The 19,296-nt window shown below is 61.4% G+C and overlaps 2 protein-coding genes across 2 annotated transcripts in view; one reads left to right on the forward strand and one right to left on the reverse strand.

The window, feature by feature from the left end:
* PRDM16 (PR/SET domain 16) overlaps positions 1-19,296 on the forward strand; it is a 308,400-nt gene that overhangs the window by 135,460 nt on the left and 153,644 nt on the right.
* LOC110261082 lies at positions 1,011-5,775 on the reverse strand. Its single transcript, XM_021095210.1, has 2 exons — positions 4,704-5,775; positions 1,011-3,455 (listed from the first exon to the last, which is right to left on the reverse strand). Exons 1-2 carry the CDS (start codon positions 4,800-4,802, stop codon positions 2,589-2,591), a joined length of 966 nt encoding a protein of 321 aa, XP_020950869.1. The 5' UTR covers positions 4,803-5,775; the 3' UTR covers positions 1,011-2,588.

Raw genomic sequence — 19,296 nt, forward strand, 5'->3', positions numbered from 1 at the left:
TTTCCAGTGTGGGGCTGGGGTCGGGAACCAGAAGCAGAGCTCCGGTCCCCAGTGCTGTGGCTACAGAGGTTCTGTGCCTCTGACCACACCTGCCCATGACACCCCAGCTGACAGTTTCCAAACCCCGAAGCTTGGGCATTTAGCATCCAAAGGGAACTGGAGAACACGGCAGCTTGCCCACCCGGGGTCATAGCCCGGGGCTGCTGCTTTCACGGAGGGAACCCGAGGGCCGTTCAAATCAGCCACAGAAGCCACAGCTCTAGGACCCAGAGCGAGCAGGGCCGCAACAACACCCGCCTGCATCTGCCATGTGCCCGGATGAAACCAAAATGACCCTTCCTGCCTCTGCCGCTGCCAAAATCAAGGCCCCTTTCTGCGGTTAGGGGATTATCACGCGAACTGAACACAGCCTGGGCTAATCGTAACCAGGGTACAGCTAATCACAGGGCTGACTACGGAGACGCTATTGATTTTTGTGGAAGCAAATGTTTCTCACGTTTATAACACCTGTTATCTCTGACTAATAGAAGCGACGCTGATGAGCCGAAGTTCATCTCTTGTCTGGGCTCCATCCGGGCCCAGGAGGGCAGCACCCCGCACAGGTGCTCAAACGCCACACGCTACGCTTTCGAACAATCGTGACAAAAGCGAGAGAGCCAGTCTGGCCGTTGACGTTTGTGGTGTTAAATCCATCACGAAATCGCTTGGATTTTTTCCCTTTGGATCAAATTAAACTTATCCAGAGCTTGCTGTTCTTCTCGTGGGACGCAGGAAAAAGAGAAAAAAAGAAAAGAAAAACTCCATGCATTTGAATATTCGGGCCACGCCTTAATGTCCCGATGCTGAGAACGAACTTCTCAGTAAACCGGAGACGTGGTGGGGACGTCACATGGGCAGCTGCGCTCGGCCGCGGGACATCGGATGTACTTCCAGAATAAGGCCCCCCCACCCCCACCCCCACTTCACGCTCTGAGTTTCTATCTCATGGCTTTTCTCAGCTCTAAATGCTTTGAGCGAGTGGGTGACAGGGGATTCTCAGCCCCATCAGAAGCTGTTCCTCCATTTCCAAAGATGAAGATAAAAGGTGTCACTTTGGAAAATTTTAAATATAATAGAAAATCCATTGCACCAATCAAGAGATTTGTCTTTCAGAGAAGCTCTTGTGCGAGGGAAGGAGGCAGTAATCCATCAGCCTGCTCTGCCCCTCAAATAGATAATCAATTTCCCTGAAAGCATCAATAATCAGAGTGGACATTTATTGCCCCTTGGATGGTTTATCTTTGGGGCTGGGGACAGCAGGGCCATGATGAATACCAAGTCTGCCAGGGAAACACAATTAAATGCCACGAGGATAAAGGATTTTATATCATGTGCAAAAAAGCAATCAAATTCATAATTGAAGTCCATTGCATGAAATCGGCCAGAAATAAATATCACACCCCAAAGCCTATCACTGAGCCCCCTGTGAGCGGTCAGGCGACAGTGTTGCCGCGACTGCATTTGTTTATCCCCCTGGAGGCTTGTCGCTCCCCAGGTGACCCGGCCTGCCGAGGGGCTCTGCACCCCGCCTCGTGCACATGCTCGGGGCCGTGGCCACCGCCTTTTCTTCTCTTTGTGGAGGGAAAAGGTTTTCCGGGTCTGAAGTGGCATAAACCTGCATCGGGATCGTGCGCTCGGGGACACTGAGGCAAAGGAGTTGGTGGACCAGGGTGGACGGTGCCTTATCCTCGGGGCAGGTGGGGCCGCACCCCGCGGTGACCCTGAGCTGGTCCAGCGAGAGCTCTGGAGGGGCCGGTAAAACCCTGGACCTGGGTCCGTGTCTGTGGCAAATTTGCTGATTTCTCATTGGACGTAGCCCGGGGGGCTCCAGTGAATGGGGTGCGGGGACTGCCGCTGGGGTCAGAGCCACAGGGCTAAAAGCCAGGGACCAAGGGGCGTTGCCTTCCCACCTGGCGCTGGTTCCCCAGGGAGGGGGACGTGGCGGGGGCAGGTTTCGGTTCGGGTCTGTTTGGACTTGACGAGTCTGATTTTTGAAAGAACCATGAAAATGTGAGTGTTTAAGGTCACACAAACTTGGCAAAAGGAGGCTTTTACTTTGGAAGGGAAAAAAGGCATAAAGGGCATTTTGGACACAAAATAGCTCTTTAAAACAGCATTTTGATGAGTTAAGTATAAATAAATCAGAAACACACGGATTTCATTTCCTTTAAAATACCCGCGGGCTCAAACACTAGCGGGAAAAGTGCCTGGTAACGGCGGTTTAGGATTTGGACAAACCCAAATATTTTGAAGAGGTTTCTGCAGTGTTTGCACCCAGGTCTCCTCGTCTGCCCGGCCTTCCGTGGCCCCGGCGGCCTCTTCCCCCACCTGCTGTAACGGGCATGCCTGTGTGTGTGCATGCGCGCGTGTGTGCACACACACGAGAGCTCGCAGTTGAGAAGAAGAGCAAGCATGACCAGAAAAGAGAGGAGCCTGTGAGACCTAAAGCCTTCTAACTTTCTTCTAAGATGGAATGGGAAAAAAAAGAGAAGCCTGAGAATCGCCCCTGACAGAGCCAAAAGCCATCTCAGACGGGCCCTGGAATGAAGTCAGGGAGGTCTGTTCGCTGCCCAAACATCTGGGCTGCAAGCGGAAGCCCAGCTCCGCCCCCAGGAGTGTGGCATCTGCGGACAGAGCTCCTGGTGCCCCAGACGTGCGGATGCCGCAGAGGCGGCCACGGGCCCACACGCACGGGCGCCGGGCGCTGCAGGGCCGTCTTTGCCTCTGGAGGGACAAATGGAATGGGTGCAGTGCTTTGCCTGCATCTGTGCCCCAGGGGTGCAGGCACTGCCCGCCTGGACCCGTGCTGTGGCTTCCTTCAGGGGGACCGGCCTGTGGGGCGTGGGCGGTGCTGGGCAGGCGGGCGGGTTCGAGGACACTTTGGCGAAACACCAGCTCCCGCCTTCAGGTGGCCCAGGTGCCAGGAAGGCCAACTTCTTCCCCGTCCAGAACTCGAGGGTGGTCGGCGGGGAGCTCTCCCAGGGATGGCTGGTTACACGTTTTCGGGAGCCCTCATAACTAAACACAGATCGGAGCTTAGCAGGAAGGTTACTCAGAGTCACAGAGTGTGCTGTGCTTTTACACACTAATAAAGTTTGGGGCTTCCACGGGGAGCACGGAAGGGCCCGGGCACATGCAGCACGGTCACCCCCAGCGCGAGACCCTCTTGGTCCGCCCTGGGCAACCGGATCTTCAGACGGGTGGGGACGTGAGCCTGGCTCTGAGTCCCGTGCACCGTGCGCACCCGCAGCCTGCAGCCGGCCGCTCTCATCTGGAATGTCTGGCCCCATTGCCGCCGCCGCCGCCGCCGTCTCTGCATCTCTGAAACGGGACTGCTCGCTCGGAGACGTCAACAGGGGAGCGGCCTGCCGAGGCCGCCCGAACCCATCTCTCCCCGCAGTTGTTCCTCTTGGCTTCTGATTAGAAAAAAAAAGCAAAAACAAAGAATGTGCAATCGATCCTCAAAGTTGGATTTGGAGCTTTTCTGCAGAACTGGGCTCAGAGTGTTTAATGACAAGGTTCCTTACGGATTGGCCTCTGCATTTATAATAAAAATAAATATTCCCCCTTCCTGATGGGAAGGCCAGGCCGATGGCAGAGGGGAGCTTGGATGCAAGAGGAAGCAACTGGAGACGCTGAAAGGCCGCGCACGTCAGCCCCCACCGCCCGTGGACGGGCCGGGCGCCCTCACGGACCCCAGGGACGGAGGATGCTTCGGGCCGAGCCCGACACCCCTCGTCCTTGCGCAGCATTGGGCTAATCAACGTCCAACGCCTTGCCTCTTTAGGGCCAGCACAGAACAAAGCCTCAAATGACTCATTACACAGATACAGTGTCTTTTGCTAATTGGATTGGTTAACGTTAGTTAATAAAGCACTTTAAGCATAGGCTCGCGGCATCAAAGAGGGAATTCATACGTTTCATAATAGGCTCATAACTGTCGGTCATGACTAATCAGCCCCGCCGCGTGGACCCACCATCCAACCCTCTTTCCAGGCCTTGGGGTGGCTGGTACAAATTGATGCCTTCACGGATGCCTCGTCCCCCTCTGCTCATGCCCCCTCCGCCCCGCGAGGGCTTGGCAGTGCATGCCGACCACAGCCCCGGTGGCGGCTTGGGGAGTCCATCCTCGAACGAAAAACGAAGCCCTGCTATTTCGATTATTTATGAAAGAGCCTTTGGTTAAGCGATTAGGAACAGGAACCGGAGTCCCGCATCCTTGTCCTGAGGCCAGAGGCTTAGCTGTGTTACGCAGTGACCCCGGGCAAGCTCTTTGACCTTCGCAGGCCTCAGGCAACTCAGCTGGAAAATTGGGTAAAAAGATTGTGGCGTCTCTCAGGCATGAGCTGCTGAGTGGAGGTGCTCGGGCACAGACGGCGACAGCCCGGTGCGCGGGGATAGGACCGCCGCTCGCGCTCACCGCCGACGCCAGAGGAGATCGGGGCCCAGGGACTGGGGCTCCGGGCCCAGCTGCGGGACCTGGCCGGGTCACACGCAAAGATCGAGAAAAGCTGAGCCCAGGGGCTCCCCGCATGGGGCTTGGGGAGGACAGGGGAGCTCGCCGCCCCCTCCTGTCTCAGCCCCCACAGGTGCCCAGCCGGCCAGGCTCACGCCTCGTCCAGTCCTGTCTCGAGAAGTGGCCTTTGCTGCGTCCCAAGTCTTACCGTTCCGTCCAAGTAACACCTCTTAACGTTGGAGGAGAACCAGTCGAGAGAGAGTCCCGGCCAGGAGGCCACCCCGTCTGCTGGCCTTACCCATTCCATCTGCCCGCCGGGGCCGCCCTCCTCGAAGAGCCTCCAGAGAGGGTCTGTCCGAGGCCGGGGGCCTCTCCCGGCCACTGAAGCCTGGAGAAGCCCAGGGTCTCCAGGGAGGCAAAGTGAATCAACACAGAGGTGGCTGCAAATTGTCTGCTTCCGTAAATGACGCGCCTCGGGTGCGGGGCTGGGGGAGGGAGGTGGCCAGAGGTTTTCTGCTTCCACCTGCTGGTGGCTCTGCAAACGGGGTCAGCCCCACCCAGAGGAGTCTGTTCGGTTCACGCATGTGCCGTGGTCAAGACCATTCGACCACACAAACAAAACAACCAAAACTGCGGGCGCGGCGAGGGAGGCGTGGGAGTGTCTCAGACAGGAAGGGGTCGGGTGGGGCCCTGGTTTCTGCGTCGGACCCCGTGCTCTGTCCCTGAGCCCCATCCACCCACGGTGTATCCCCGCTCCCAGGGCCTCTGCCAGGTGGGTCTCCCGAGACCACGGGCCCTCCCTCTGTCTCTCCTCCTCCTTCTGTCTCCCTCCTCTCTCTGTCTCCCCCAATCTCTCTCTGTCTCTATTTCTGTCTCTGTCTGTGTCTCTTTCTCTCCCCCAGTTTTCTCTCTGTCCCCCGCTCTCTCCGGGTCCAGGCTCTGCTGGCCGCACCCCCACAGGCTGTGCTCCCACAGACCTTGTGTGGTTCACAGCCTGGCAGACCTCAGCTCTCCTCTCAATCTTTGGAAAAAGCAAATAAATTATGCTGCCGAACAAAATCTCCCGACTCCAAGAATAGAATTTTAAGAATCCTACCGGGTCCAAGAACGCCTCTGAGGAGGCGGTCCACATTTGCCCAGGGCCACGGTCTCCCAGGCACGGGCTGCCCGGACAGTGTTCCCTGGTGGCACGCAGCCCGCGGGGCCCCCAGACAGCCCTGGGGACACACACGCTCCCAGTGTCCTCTCTGCCTCCCGCACGAATCGGGTCACTTTTCTGAGTCTATCCCGCAGGCAGATGGTGACCTTGTCATGTTAAACTGACAGGCACGCTGCACGGCCAGCGAGCATCAGCGTCACCTCCTGCCTGTGGCCCAAGCCTGCGACGGCTCCTGCAGGTCCCGCGGGTGATGGGCTGGGGCTCCCCCCGCACCCCCGCAGGGTCTGTGGACTGGGTTCCAGCTGCCCCTTCCTACTTCTGGCAGGAAAGTTGCAGGAAAACCAGCAGGACTGAGGAGGGAGGGAGGCAGGCAGGGCTGTGCACGTGTCCTGAGGCTTTGGCTGCTGGGTGCAGGCCCCGGAGAGCGGGGGGTCCAGACTTCAGTTCTCAGACCGGGCTGGGGGGGCTGACTTGACCTCACGGGGCCTGTGATGTGTTAGTTAGAAAGGGGGGTGCAGACTAGCCTCACGCTCCGTGCAGAGGTCAGCGGGTGCTGTGGTGTCTGGTTTTCGTGGGCTTTCGCCTTCTCTGTACCCTGGGGGTGGGGGTGGGGGTCGCTGTGGCCCGAGGAGAGACACTCACATCGCCTGCAGCTGGTGGGGATCCCTGAGTCATCACATAGTGAATTCAGCAGAGGACTCACTCAGGCTCCTGAGCTGAGGGTCTCAAGAGACAGGACTCCCCCCCCGCCGACCATCCATCCGGGTGGCTCTCCAAAACAGTGGCGAGGGCAGCATGGGACTGGCCTTCAGGATGCCCCAGCATCCTGAGGCTATGACACCCACCCACACATTCCTCGGCGCCCCAGGCCAGAACCCCAGTGAGCCGGGCCCTCAGCCACCAGACCTGCTCCCGGGAAGGGCTCCCCTCCCCGGGGGGAGGCCAGACATCCGGGGAGGTCGAGGGGCTGCAGGTAGGACCTCCAAAGGGTGTTTGGAGGTTTCCTTCGTGACGGCTCAGAGGGAGCACTTCTTGTTGGCAAACAAACAGAAACGAAAAGAAAGAAAGGCCAGGAACAGAGTGGTTTCAACCTGCTCCCAATTTCACACCGTCTCTTCCTGGCAGGAGGCTGCAGCTGAGAATGCGGGGCGGGGGCTGGGCGGCGCCGCAGCTGTTCCGGATCAGGTGTTCTTGGGAACCAGCTCCCTGGCCGGGGTCTCTTGGCCACTAAGCAGAGATGCTCAGGCTCGGGGTGCTGTCTCTGCACAGCCTCCGTGCCCACAGAGCCTGCTCCAGCCTGTGCCGCCTCTTTGAGGACCCGAGACTGCCTGCCTCCATTCTGGGGACGCCTGAGCCGGGTGGGGGAGGGGGAGGCGGACGCACACAGCTCTGCAGAGGACCAGGCAGGCAACGTGGCCGGTCTGGGGGGCCACTGGCGATCCCTGTGGCATATTCTTTACTTTCATAACCCCTGAAACACATAAGGGTCCTCTTAGCTCACAGGCCAGGGGCTGGGTTTGCCCTGCGACCCCCCTCCTTGCTGTGACCTGGTACCCCTCCTGCCCTCCTCCCTCCCAGTCTGCCCCCGCCCCGGGGATGGGGTGGCATCTGAGCCTCGGGGCAGGTCCCAAAACGAGAGGTTCCCTCCTCAGCAGCAGCCTCGCTGGGTTCTTGGAAGCAGCCTGCACCCCACACCCCTTGTCACGGGGGTTGCCACGGACAGCATCGTGCCAACTGCCAAGGCGCATGAGGCTGGGTTGCGGGGCCACGGGTACCAAGGGCTCCCTGTACAGCCCTGGGGCCCCTCCCACCCTGCGGAGGCCCGGGGGTGGGAGAGGAGGTCCTGCCAATGCCCCACTTTAGCCGGGCAGCCCCGAGAAGCATCCCTCGGGGCGGTGGCCTGAGCTGCAGGCGGGCTGGCTTCTGGGACCCTCCCCCGTTCCCTCATGGTCAGGGTGCCGGGCCCTGAGCTGGAGGTGCAGGAGCGGGACCCACGGGGTGTGCTCGGAAATCCGAGGTGGAGTGGGGGTGGGTGGGCTGGCCTAGCTGTGCTGGCTCACCCGGCTGCCCACCCCCTGCCCCCAGCACGCCCAGGCCCTGGGGGCCCCTGGCTGCCCGGCCAGTTGCCTGGATGCTGCGAGATTCCAAAGGCTGCGCATTTTCCACAGCGGATCAGCGCGGAATTCCTCGGCACAGCTGTTGCTGTAATTGGGTCCCATTAGGAAAGTGTGCGGTCTTGTTTGGCGGCGCCCTGCCTCCCAGCGCCCCCACGCACGGTGGTCCCGAGTCAGCGCGGCAGCTGTGACCCAGCCCCAGCACCCGGGCTCTGCGCCGGCTCCTCGCGGCCGATCGGAAACATTCTTTGTGGGAGAGAAAGAAAGCACAGCTCCCTTTCATCGTCTCTCTCTCCCGCCTCCCCACGGCCCCCCACCCGTTCCCAAACACAGCCCCCTGGCCCCCCCGCTCGGCCACCTCCCAGCTGTGTGACGCAGGAGGAGCCTCTCAGCCTCTCTGAGCTCTGCGGGCAAATGGGGACTCCTGGAGACCGTCACGCTCACGCCGGTCCTCCGCAGGGCGCCGGGTTCGCCGATGTCACCGTCGCAGCTCCGTTGCTGCAATCAGGAGTCACAACCGCGTACCTCTGGCTTCACCAGCTGTGTGGGTTTGTGGATCCGAAAAGTGAGAGGGTCCTCAAATATCTGCAGAGAGACCATGTGGAGTAATTAAAGGGGGGGTTAGATGAGGCCAGAATTTGACCTGGGAAAGACCTTCTGTCCCCAGGTCATTGTCCCACAGGCACGGTGGCTGCTGGTGGCTGCCTTTTCACATGGTGTCCCTTCTCTGTCCCTGGAAAGCGCTGCCTGACGTTGTTCACGGAATTAAAACTCAGCTCCGTGTTGACAGGTGGGGCGAGGCTCTCTGACCCTCCCGCCTGAAGGTTATTAAAGGCCACCCCTGCCCCCGGGAGATGGGGCGGGGTCGCGTGTCAGCCTCAGCCCAGGCTCGCACCCCCCCGCCTCCCCCACCTCGGGTCTCGCGTCCTCACCCCGGCATCCGTCACGCAGCCATCGCTGGAGATGTGCGACGCCCCGTGTTCACTTAGGATTATCAGGGGTCGTCTTAACAAACGGATTCTTGATGGATGGGGTCCAGTTGAAGTGCGTTAGTACGATTCTGTCAATATGCAGGTTTTCCTGTAACGGAAAAGGATTGAGAATAAAAGACAAATGCGCCCATAGAACCAATAACTGACCTGCAATTGTCCCCCGCGCGAGACGCCAGGGAGCAGAGGCACCCGCGCTGCAGCGGGGTCCCTGAGGTGGCTTCTCGGAGGGGCCGTCATCTGGGGTCCGGGCGAGGTCTGTGTACGGCCCACAGTGGTCCCAGATGTCAGTGAGCAGAGCCACCTCTGGCTTGTGGTGGCAGAGCCTAGCGTTGGCTTCAGAGAACGGGGAGGGAGCCCGGCAGGGAAGCAGAGGAGGCAGGTCCCGTACACGGCTGACACTCTCCGGGGATGAGCGAGCTCCTAGGGCCACAGAAGGATCAGCTGCACGTGGACACTGGGTTTTCAGAACATGAGAGAACATTCTAAAAAATCCAGCCAGCATATGTGAAGGCCATCCTCCCTCCAGCCCCAAGTGGCTGCTGGAGAGTGGGGACATGTACCTGCCAGGTACCCTGCTTTTGAATTGGCTGAGCCTGGAGCCTCAGCTTCTTGAAGCGTTCTCGAAGGCTCCCATAGGCTGGTGGACTTGCAGCATTTGCTGTTAGCTTGTCTGGAGCCCTGGAGGTGAGTCGATTCCAGGAGTGATCTGGGAACGTGCCCAGGGTGGCTGTGACTGTTGAGTGGATTTTCTCCTCCGGGGTCACGTCCCCTGGCTTTTCAGTGCCAGGGTTACGGAGGAAGAGCTGCCCTCCACCAGGCCACGTGGCCCCAAGGACATGGACTCTGTTGATCTCCAGCCCCCCTCTGGGCATAGCTAGAGGCCCCAGGTCATCTCCTAGGTTGGACAGAGTAGCCACCAGCCCCCAAGATCAGAGAATTGCCCTGGGCACGGGGCCCGGCCACCCTCTGCCTGGATGACCCAGGCCACGCTGAAGGGGGCTGCCCTCCCCCCCTATTCAGGGCCGGGCACCAGGAAGAGTGGCCAGGACAGCTGCTCAGTAAGCCCTCCGGGGACGCTTCTCCCATTCACTGACCGCTTCCTTCTCATAGATGCCGTCTGGGGTCTGTTGCTGGTTTTCCGCTCAGACCCAGCTCTGCCTTTGGAGCTGCTGGTCCAGGAGGAGAGGGCAGACTGGCCAGAAAGGTTGGGAGAGCTTTGCAATGAGCGTGTTCCTTCCACCTGCAGCAGGAAAAGCCCCAGAGAAACCAGGGCGAGGAGCTGGGGGCCACGGGCAAGGCCACTGGAGTCTCACTCGCATCCCCAGGTGCCTGCCTCCCCCGGGACGGCCCGGCCCCCCTGCCCCGGGGACCCTTCTGCAGGGCCTGAGCCCCCACCCCCCACCCCAGCTCACACACTGCTCCCAGGTCCTGGCCACCTCCTCCGGAACCCAGACCTCTGCAGGAAGCACAGGCATCAGATTCAGGAGCCCAGAGCTCTGCACACCTTTCTCCTGCTCTCCAGGGAGCGTGGCCAGTTCGCTGAGCCGCTTGGCTCTCGCGAGGCCTCCAGACGCACCAGCGGTACCCTTTCTAAGCAGAGTGACCGCTTGTCACGAGCCATCGGTTGGTGCCACACTTGACCTGCTCTTGTGACTGATGTGAGTGCCCTCTGGGGACAGGGTCTCAGGACAAGGGCCTGTGGAGACCCAGCTGAGCTCAGCCCACAGCTCACAGCTGGCAGAGGAGACTCTCGGGAGCCAGCGCCAAGGCTGCTGACGTGCGTGGACCCAGCAGCCTCTTCCTGCCAGTCTCTGCCTGGTGGGCACCCCCTCCAGTGCTCTCTCAATGACCCAGGCCACGAGCATGTTGTCCTGTGCCTGGAGCTCAGCTGGACATGGCACCCCTGGGTAGGAGTTCCCGCTGGAGCCAGGACAAGAGGGCAGGGCCTCCGAGGTGGGGTCAGGGCCAGACCCAGGCTACCCCCTTCAGAAAGTGGTGACAGACGGAGTTCCCTTCATGGCTCAGCAGTTCACAAACCTGACTGCGATCTGTGGGGATGTGGGTTTGATCCGTGGCCTCGTTCAGTGGGTGGGGATCTGGCGGTGCTGTGAGCTATGGTGTGGGTTGCATACGTGGCTTGGATCCTGCGTTGCTGTGGCTGTGGTGTCGGCTGGCAGGTGTCGCTCCGATTAGACCCCCAGCCTGGGAACCTCCATGTGTCGCAGGTGCGGCCCTAAAAAAAGTGAAGAAAGACAGAAAAAAAGAAAGAAAATAAAGAAAAAGAAAGAATGGGAGGGAGGGAGGGAGAAAGAAAGGAAGGAAACGGTGACAGAAAGGGCCAAGCTGCATCCAGGGTGGGCCCGGAGCCCCGCAGCCGCCCAGTGTCTGCAGAGACCGTCTCAGGCCTGGGGGAGGATTCGAGCCTTGGTTGGGATCGCTCAGCAGAGGTCAGAGTCCCGAGCTGGGGGCGACCTGCAGTCTCGTCTCTCTTGAAGGAGACAGATTTGGGGTGGTCCAGGCAGAGAGGGCTCCTTGCAAACCACCACCCTTCCCCCGACACCTGCAGCCCCAGGGAAGGTGTCAGCCCAGGCCCTGCCCCAGCTCTGCTCACGTCCCCCTGGCGTCCAACGCAGACGACAAGGCAAGGTCACACTGAGGGCTGGCAGAGGAGGCCTGGGTCCCAGCCCTGGGGGCCCTGGATGGGGGGTGCTGCCCAACGCAGATGACAAGGCAAGGGCACACTGAGGGCTGGTGGAGGAGGCCTGTGGCCCAGCCCTTGGGGGGGCCTGGACAGGGGTGCTGCTTGGGTCAGGAGCTGGCAGGAGTGAGAGGCCGGACCTCTCTGAGGGCCTGCAATTCTGGGTCAAGGACCAGGGACTTGCCATCTGCTGGGTGTGCGTTTGCTGTGAGGTCCGCTAAGGCGCTGAGCTGTTAACAAGGTGGCTTTGTGGAGTTCCCTGGCGGCTGAGCAGGTCAAGGATCTGGTGGTGTCACTGCTGTGGCTTGGTTCGGTCCCTGCCCCAGGAACTTTCCTGTGCCATGGGCACAGCCAAAAACAGCAACAAGGTGGCTTGCAGGTTGGAAGGGGGCTGGGGCTGGGGCTTTGCCCTTATTTCTCTGGGCTCTGTCAGCACCAAGCACGGCTGCCGTGGGAACCCTGCTCCGGCAGGTGCCTGGGTGACGGGATCAGGGGCCAGGCAGGTCCACCCGGGGCTGGCTGCCTTCAGTCATTCCTTGGTGAAGTGGCTGCACAGCCCTGCCCGCAGGCCCCACTCACGTCAATCCCCACAGGACCGGCAGCCACCACCTGACGCCTGTGTCCCCCCTTGTGCCGGCTGCGCCCCTGTGGGAAGCTTATGCTGCCTCTCTGAGGTCTTTCTCGTCTGTGAAGATGGGGACAACAGCTCTTCCTCAGAGGCTTAGTCTGTGTTTAAGGCCTCAGGGGAACCTAGTGTGGTGCCCGGCCCTCTGCTGATGGTGGGGAACCGGGGCCCAGCCACTTGACCTCTGGCCCCTGGCGCCCCCCCAGGGCATGCCAACGTGTGGGTGGACAGAGCAGACTGTAGCCACTTAGGGACCAGGGCTTATTTGAGGGAGCCTGCCCTGCCCCATCCTGCAGCCCCCCCCACACCCGCCGGCCCCCGTCCAGACACCTTGCTGGCACCTGCATCCATTCTTGCCCACAGAGGCAAACCAAAGCCCCGCCTGCATCTGAGCGTGCCCATGGTGGGGCCTGTACAGCCTCGCCACTGCTGACGGCCTCTCCCCATCTTCTGGGCTAGCTCCACTGCCCTGGCATGTGCCCACCGGCCACAGCCCCCGCCCCTCCTCTGTTCCCCTGCACCCCGACCCCTGCTGCCAGAATCTGGCTCCCAGAAGCTCCGTGGTTCTCCACAGGCGTCAGGGGGCGGTGAGGGAGGGTGGTCTCTGTGGCTCACGTCCACGCTGGAGGAGCTGGTGGGCTGGAGCCATGGGCTCTTCCCCAGACCAGCTGATCCTGGAATCCCTGCTCTTTTGAGATTTAAAAAAAAAAAACAAAAAACAAAAAAAAACGTGTCCAGGGTACCCTCCGTGGGAGGGCAGACCAAAGGGCAGCTCCATGGCTGCTCTGGAAGGAGGCTCAGAAGGACACCTGGGACAGACTGACCTGTACACCGGGGAGGGGGCGCTGGAGGCGGGGCTCATTCGCTCCCCCAGTCCCCCATTCCGCAGAGGCCAAGGACGGACGGATGCCCAGCAGCCCCGGCCGGCCAGGCGGGGTGTCAGCCGAGGGGCGCGTGCCCGGGGCCGAGAGCAGCCAGCGGACAGCGTGTTCTCGGCACGGCTGACAGCCGGCAGCCCGAGCGCAGAGAGCTGGGTCTGTGCGAGGCCGCCCTGGCCAGGAACAGCCACCTGCCCGCTCACGCTGAACAGGCCCTGACCCTGCACGGAGGCCAAGAGACATGGCAGCCCCCGCTCGCGGACAGGCCCCCGCTCACAGCATCAGGGGAACATCTGGGAGAAGGGGGGCACATCTAGATAGCACCTGCACGGGGTCTGGGTCTTTTGTTGGCCAACAGGAAAGGTTTGGACTGTCAGCCAGACAGAGCTGGCTCCTCCCTGGGGACCCGGGGGGGGGGGGCCTCCCAGTGCCCCGACTTCGGGTCCCAAATGGGGGCGGGGGGCGCTGGGACATGCCTTCGGGGCGGGCGGAGAGCTCGGGCTGGGAATGTAAGCAGCGGGCAGAGACCTCAGTGCGCGGCGGCTGGGCCCTCGGAAGGAGCCTGGGCCCTTCTTCGTGCCGTACTTGCCTGTGTAAATATTTCTCTTAGGAGTAAAGAGACTCTCCATTCACGGGGTAAAATCTCACTTGAAAGAACTGAGGAGTATCTGTTTAGGCATAAAAGCTAAAAACAGTGTCCAAGGCGCCTTTCAAAAAAATCATTTCTGCAGCGCAAACACCGCCGAGCTGAGGGGTTTTTTTTAAATGCAAAAAATAAATAAATATTACCCGCTCCCAGTTGAGAGCTCAAGAGTTTGTGTCAACACCGGTGGGGCCTTTGCTCCGGGAGCCCGAGTGGGCGATCAGCTGCCTTTCTCGGTTCCTGTCAGAGCTGCCAGGGGACACCACCCAGCCCGCGGCCAGGACCAGCGGGGCGGGGGCCCTCCGGGGAGGGTCTGGCCAGGGTTCAGGTGCGAGTTCCGGTCAGAAGGGTCGGCGTGCGGCCTCTTTCCCCCGGAGGCACCACCCAACAGGCCTGTTCCTCCAGCATCAGGAGGCCGGGGCCTGGCGCGGCCTCCACCGCCGGCAGCCCTTTGACCTTTGCCCAGCTCCAGAGCCTGCGTGTCCTGTCGTCAAGCTGGGATAAGGAGCGCTCTGGCCCCGATGGGGCTCCAGCGAGAAGGAAGGGGGCCCGCCTTCAAGGGGCCCGGATGGCACCCCCACCGTGAGATCCTCAGACTGCCTGCTGCCCGGCCCATCAGCACGTCACTGTGGCGTTTACACCAGGGGAAGCGGCCGTCACGGGAGGACTTTTGATCAGGTCAGAACACGCGGCGAGAGAAGCTTTCTTTAAAAAGTCCGTCCTCCCAGAAGGGAGGAAGCACGCGTGCGGCTCTGGACGTTCTTTGCAGAGGTTAAGACCCACTTGGAACCGGGCGTCTGCTGAATTCTGATCGGCAGGTCGTTGGGCCCAGTTGGGGCCCCATGGAGCTGGGACTAAACCCTCTGCAGAGGGCAGGCGGCCTGGAGTCCAAAGACTGAGAGGGGTCACCAGCCTCAGAGAGAGTGTCCCCCCGTCTCCCAGGGGTCAGCAGATGGCCTCGACCGGCACAGACAGCCGCGACCCCCAAGGAAGCCTGTGACCCCACCTCTGGAGGTTTCTTTGAGGGCTGGGGCCTTGGAATCAGCTTTGGGCAGAAAAGGCGGCTTCGGCAGTGACAGCGAGGAACAGGCTAGAGAGAGGTCGGTGCGCAGAGGCCGAGTCAGGGGCCAGTTAGCGGGAGTGTTTGGTGGCCTCTCGGACCCCAGGCCGGAGCTGAGGGGGCTTCACCCTCTTGCCTCTGGCTTGGGAAGCCGTGCGGTCGGGGCTCCATCTGGGTTCCCTCTTGTGGGTGTTTTCATGTGCTTTGCTAACAGCTTATTTTGAAGGGCGAGAACCCTTCTGGGATCCGTTTGTGACACCAACCAGAAAGCCGAGGCCCGCGGGGGACACGCCAGAGCCCCAGAGCTGTGAGCGTATGGATGTCCATGTCCTCCTCTGGGCTGACTTTTCAGAGAACAGAGGGGATTTATTTTAAGAGTCGAAAGAAAAGATGTTTTGAGCAACCCCGCTTGGCTCCATCCTGGCACCGAGACCCACGAGAGAAGCAAATGCTCCAGGTCAAAGCTTTTTTGGCTAAACCACTTAATCAAAACACACCTAATACTTCTGCCCGGTGCGGAGACGGGCCTGAGAGCAGAGACAGCCGCTGCCAACAGCCGGCTGGCCAGCGGCGGGGCTGCCGAGGGCCCAGCGAGCGACATAAAGAGGTTTTTCAGCAAAGCAGCGGCCTTGGTGGGAAGAAGGCCGGGCAGGGGCTCCAGGAAAGGCGCGCGGAGCGGGGGTTCTCCCGAGGTCAGCGGTGGGGGAAGAGACGGGGTGATGGCAGGCACACCTGCCAAGGTGGGCTGTTGCATGGGGGGGGGGTGGGCAGAGACGGGGCTGCCAGGACCACGTCCTGAAACGACGCAGACCCACCCCCAGGAGGGTGCTTCTCTCTTCGGAGCCCCTGGCGGAGGGTCAGGCTTCCTCGGAAGGGGTGTTGGCCAGGCAACGCTGAACGCCCCACCTCTCCCTGCATCTTGCGACGGGTGGGGCTCCATCCTGCCCCTCTGTGGTCCCCGCTGTGCTTCAGAGCAGCCCCCGGGGCCGAGGGGAGGAGCAGTGAGAGACCCTCCTCTGCCTGGTCCCTCCCGCCCCCGCCCTGTGCTGAGGCCTGCGGTCTGTCCCATCGTCTCTCTTGCACTGTGTGTTGTGCCGGCATCTTGACCTTGACCTTTAGGGACAGGGTGGTTCGAACGCCTGCCTCTCCCCCGCATCTGCGCGCAAGCTCCCAGGCAGGTAGAAGCCGTCCCCGAGCCCGGAGGGAGAGAAGGGCCTTGACGCAGCCTGACCGCTGGGTTTCCCAGCTGCTCCATCCCATCAGGCCGCCTCGTAGCCTCTGATGAAGAACAGTGGTCCCGGACACCTGCAGCCTGAGGCCTCTGGATGCGGCTGGGCCCGGACAGAGGAGGCTGAAGGGCCAGCGAAGACGTGCAGAAAGGCCTTGAGGTGCTCGGGGCGTGCCCAGGCTTCAGAGCACAGCGGAGAGCGGCCACTGGCCAGGCTCTCCTTCGGAAGTTTCTCCTGCTGGTTTTGGGCCGAGGGTTTCTGGACGAGTTAGCAGTGGTCCCTGTGAGTGCCCCCGACTCGGGTCAGGGAGCTTGTGGGAACCAGGATGCAAGAAGGGCCACCCGCCAGGCTCCCCACTGCAGGGACGCGGCCTGTTCCTCCTCAGAGAGAGGGGCTGCCATCCTGGTCTGCAGCCTGAGCGGCAGTGCAGCTGCTGGGAGGCCACCTCTGGCCTGAAGGACCTCCGACACCCAGAAGTGCCCACGGGGTAGTCACCCTGGGAAACTCCCAGTGCCTGTAAGACCACATGCCCCACCTGCAAACCTCAGAACGTGTGGTCATCACACCTGCCGCCACCCCCTGACCGGGCTCAGCAGGAGCGGAAGAGAGGACAGTCGAGCCACCAACGTCACAGTGAAGACGGGCCACCGGAACCCGGCAGGCGTGGCGTGAGCCCCAGCAGAGTGGCTGCGGGCAGGGCGGCTCCCATGGGGCCGGGCACGGAGGCCTTGGAGACCAGATGGCTTGAAGTGGGGACATGGTGCCAACAGGCCTCCCAGACTGGCCCTTGGTGGAGAGATGACCAGCACCAAGGGGGTGAGGAAGCTGGGCGCTGGGCAGACCGAGGCCATGAACCCCCTCCCCCAGCAGAGGAGCCCCTGCAGCGTGCGGCCAGGATAGCTGCGGGGAGACGAGGTGCCCAGAGGCGAGGCCCCTGCCACGGCAATGCTGGCCGGGCTGGGAAGGCCCAGCACAGTGTCAGCCCGGCCTTTGACTCACATTGTGACCCTCGAACAGTAAACGCTAACAGAGACATGCCAGCCCACCGCCCTTCCTCCCGGGAGCCCCGTCGGGTCAAGGTGGCCCGGGGTCTGGGGAGGCCTGCACAGAGCACAAGCCCAGAAGCCCCACGGCCAGAGCCGCGGGCAGGTCCAGCCCCGACAGCTCCTTTGTTCCCCAAAGGTGGCCTCTCCCGCCGCCCAGAGTCAAGCGGGAGTGCGGCTCGTTACCACTGGTGCGGCCGCGTGGGCGTGGGATCATCTGGGCCCCGCTGAGAAGGCCAGCGTGTCATCCTCCTCCGACAGTCGCCTGGGGGTTGGTCAACACTCCCACCGGGGCTTCGTGGTCTCTGTGTCTCTGTGGCCGTGTCCCTGAAGCCCCTTCCCTGGGGACAGTCACAGCAGCAGGATGATCGGAAGTGGCGTCTGCAGGGTCTGAGGCTCTGGGTCCTGCAAGGTGGACATTGGGTGGGGGCCTCCGTTGTCTCTCACGAGGGCACAGGACCCAGGAAGGTGTTGCTCTGGGGCGTGCGCCCCCTTCCGTGGTTTTTTCCCGGGCCCTGGAGGCTGCGCGCCTTGGAAAAATGAGCACAAGGTTTTTCTCCCTCTGGTTCAAGCCAGCCCTTCGTGGGGGGGGGGCAGGTTAGTGGACCACAGGCCTCGGGTCCCACCCACGGGCCCATCACGACTTTGGCCGTGATGCTGACGGAAGTCTCTGTCCTGCTGGGTGACCGTGTCTGGGGCGCAAGTCCAGGCAGCCTGCACCGCGACTGTGGCCCGTCTTCCTCCTCAGGGAGCCCGGCGCCTTCCCGGACTCCACAGGCTTTCCTGGGAGCCACGGGGTCGGCTCCTCGCCCCTCCCCTGGCCTCCCTCTCGGCTCTGGATTGGGGCACAAAACACAGGCAGATAAAACGGTCAGCAACGCAGGGCTCAGCCCCGGTGGCTGAGGCTAGTTCGTCCCCCAGGGCCTGTCCAGCCTGGGCCCAGCAGGAGAGACTGCCTAGTGGCCCAGCCCTCCACTGGCCTCGCTGGGGAGACCTTTCTGGCGTCTCTGTCATTTGTCTCGCTGCCACATGCTATGCGTTCACTCCTAGCTGCATTCCAAACCACAATTTCAGAATCTATTAACAGAAACATAAAATCCCCAATTGGTTAGAATTCTCAACATTTTAAAATATGACTTATTATTATTACAGCTGAGCCCGGGCAAATCCGCCAGCGTTTCGGAGCGCAGCAGCCCCGGTGCCCTGACCTGGCCTGCGTGGGCACCGGCGGGCACTCTGCCCCACGCTTGTAATGTGGAAAGGCAATCGTGTCGTTTTAAGAGGAGGAGAAATAAAACCCCTGGACTGGACACCAGTTCTCTTTTTATTTTTCAAATATTAGTTTCCATCTTGGTGTCTGTTCTTATGGAAATGACATTAGAATTTATGGACCTGTCTGAGCAGGGTACTTGTGGTCCAGGAGGGAAAATCCCATTTATACAACTGATTTGTCAGTTTGCTTAGCTTAGAAAGCACCCTGGGACCCGTCGCTGAAACGCCACCCCTCCGGAGTGGAAGTCAGTGGTTTTAAGAGGAGACGCCAGCCAGGCAAAATGCTACAGCCCTTCTCGCCGAGCCAAGGACGGCTCCAAGTCGAAGCTGTCGGGTGGAAGAAAGCTCCAGAATGGCTGGCACTTTCTATCCTCACTGTCCCAAGCCTGTGTCCAAGGGCAGAGGGGCGGGCAGGACTTCCTGGCTGGCGCTGCCACCACCCACTGCTGGGGGAGGGGCTCACCCCAGGGCGTGTCCGGGACGCTGGTGCTGCTGCCTCTCTGCCTGGGCCTGATTTCCTTGGAAAAGCTCCCTCCAAAAACCGCAGAGAAACGCCCCCTTCCCAGGAGTCTGGGCTAAAGGGCCGGCTAGAAATGGTGCCACCTCTGATTTGCCGGACAGAGAAAGCAGAGGGATGGTAGGTGTCAGATCCCCCTGCCCGGCCGGGTCCCTCAGCAATGGCCAGGCCTCTGCCCTCCACCCTGGCCTCCTCTGTAGTGGCTCTCCTTGGGGCCTAGAGTGGCCGAGTCCCCAGCTGGACTGTAAGCCCCAGGCAGGCCGGGCGGTGCCCCTTCCAGCCCACCCAGCCGGCTGCCCACCGAGGGGCCAAGTTGTCTCCCAGCAGAGGCCACTGTGTTGCTGGCAGGACACAGAGGGGATGGGGGTTGTGTCCCTTAGCCACCCAGACATTTCTGTGTCCCCCCGAACCCCCCCAGATAGTACGTGCAAGCCTATACCCGGTCACTATAGGACCAGGCTGAGCTCCACGGGGAGTTCGGTCCCTGCAAGGACCAGCTGCCCCCTCCCCCCCGCCCCGATCCCGCCGAGGGAAGTGACGTCCCTATGCAACCAGCGGGGTGACGCCGTGG

This window comes from Sus scrofa, chromosome 6, assembly GCF_000003025.6.
Source record: "Sus scrofa isolate TJ Tabasco breed Duroc chromosome 6, Sscrofa11.1, whole genome shotgun sequence".
NCBI classification, from domain to species: domain Eukaryota; kingdom Metazoa; phylum Chordata; class Mammalia; order Artiodactyla; family Suidae; genus Sus; species Sus scrofa.

Excerpts from the sequence above, each read along its gene's own strand:
- LOC110261082 (XM_021095210.1), bottom strand. The coding sequence starts at position 4,802 with ATGGAATGGGTAAGGCCAGCAGACGGGGTGGCCTCCTGGCCGGGACTC. Across the intron at positions 3,456-4,703 it reads GGTGTTACTTGGACGGAACG|AAGCCAAGAGGAACAACTGC; the intron begins GTAAGACTTGGG and ends TTTTCTAATCAG.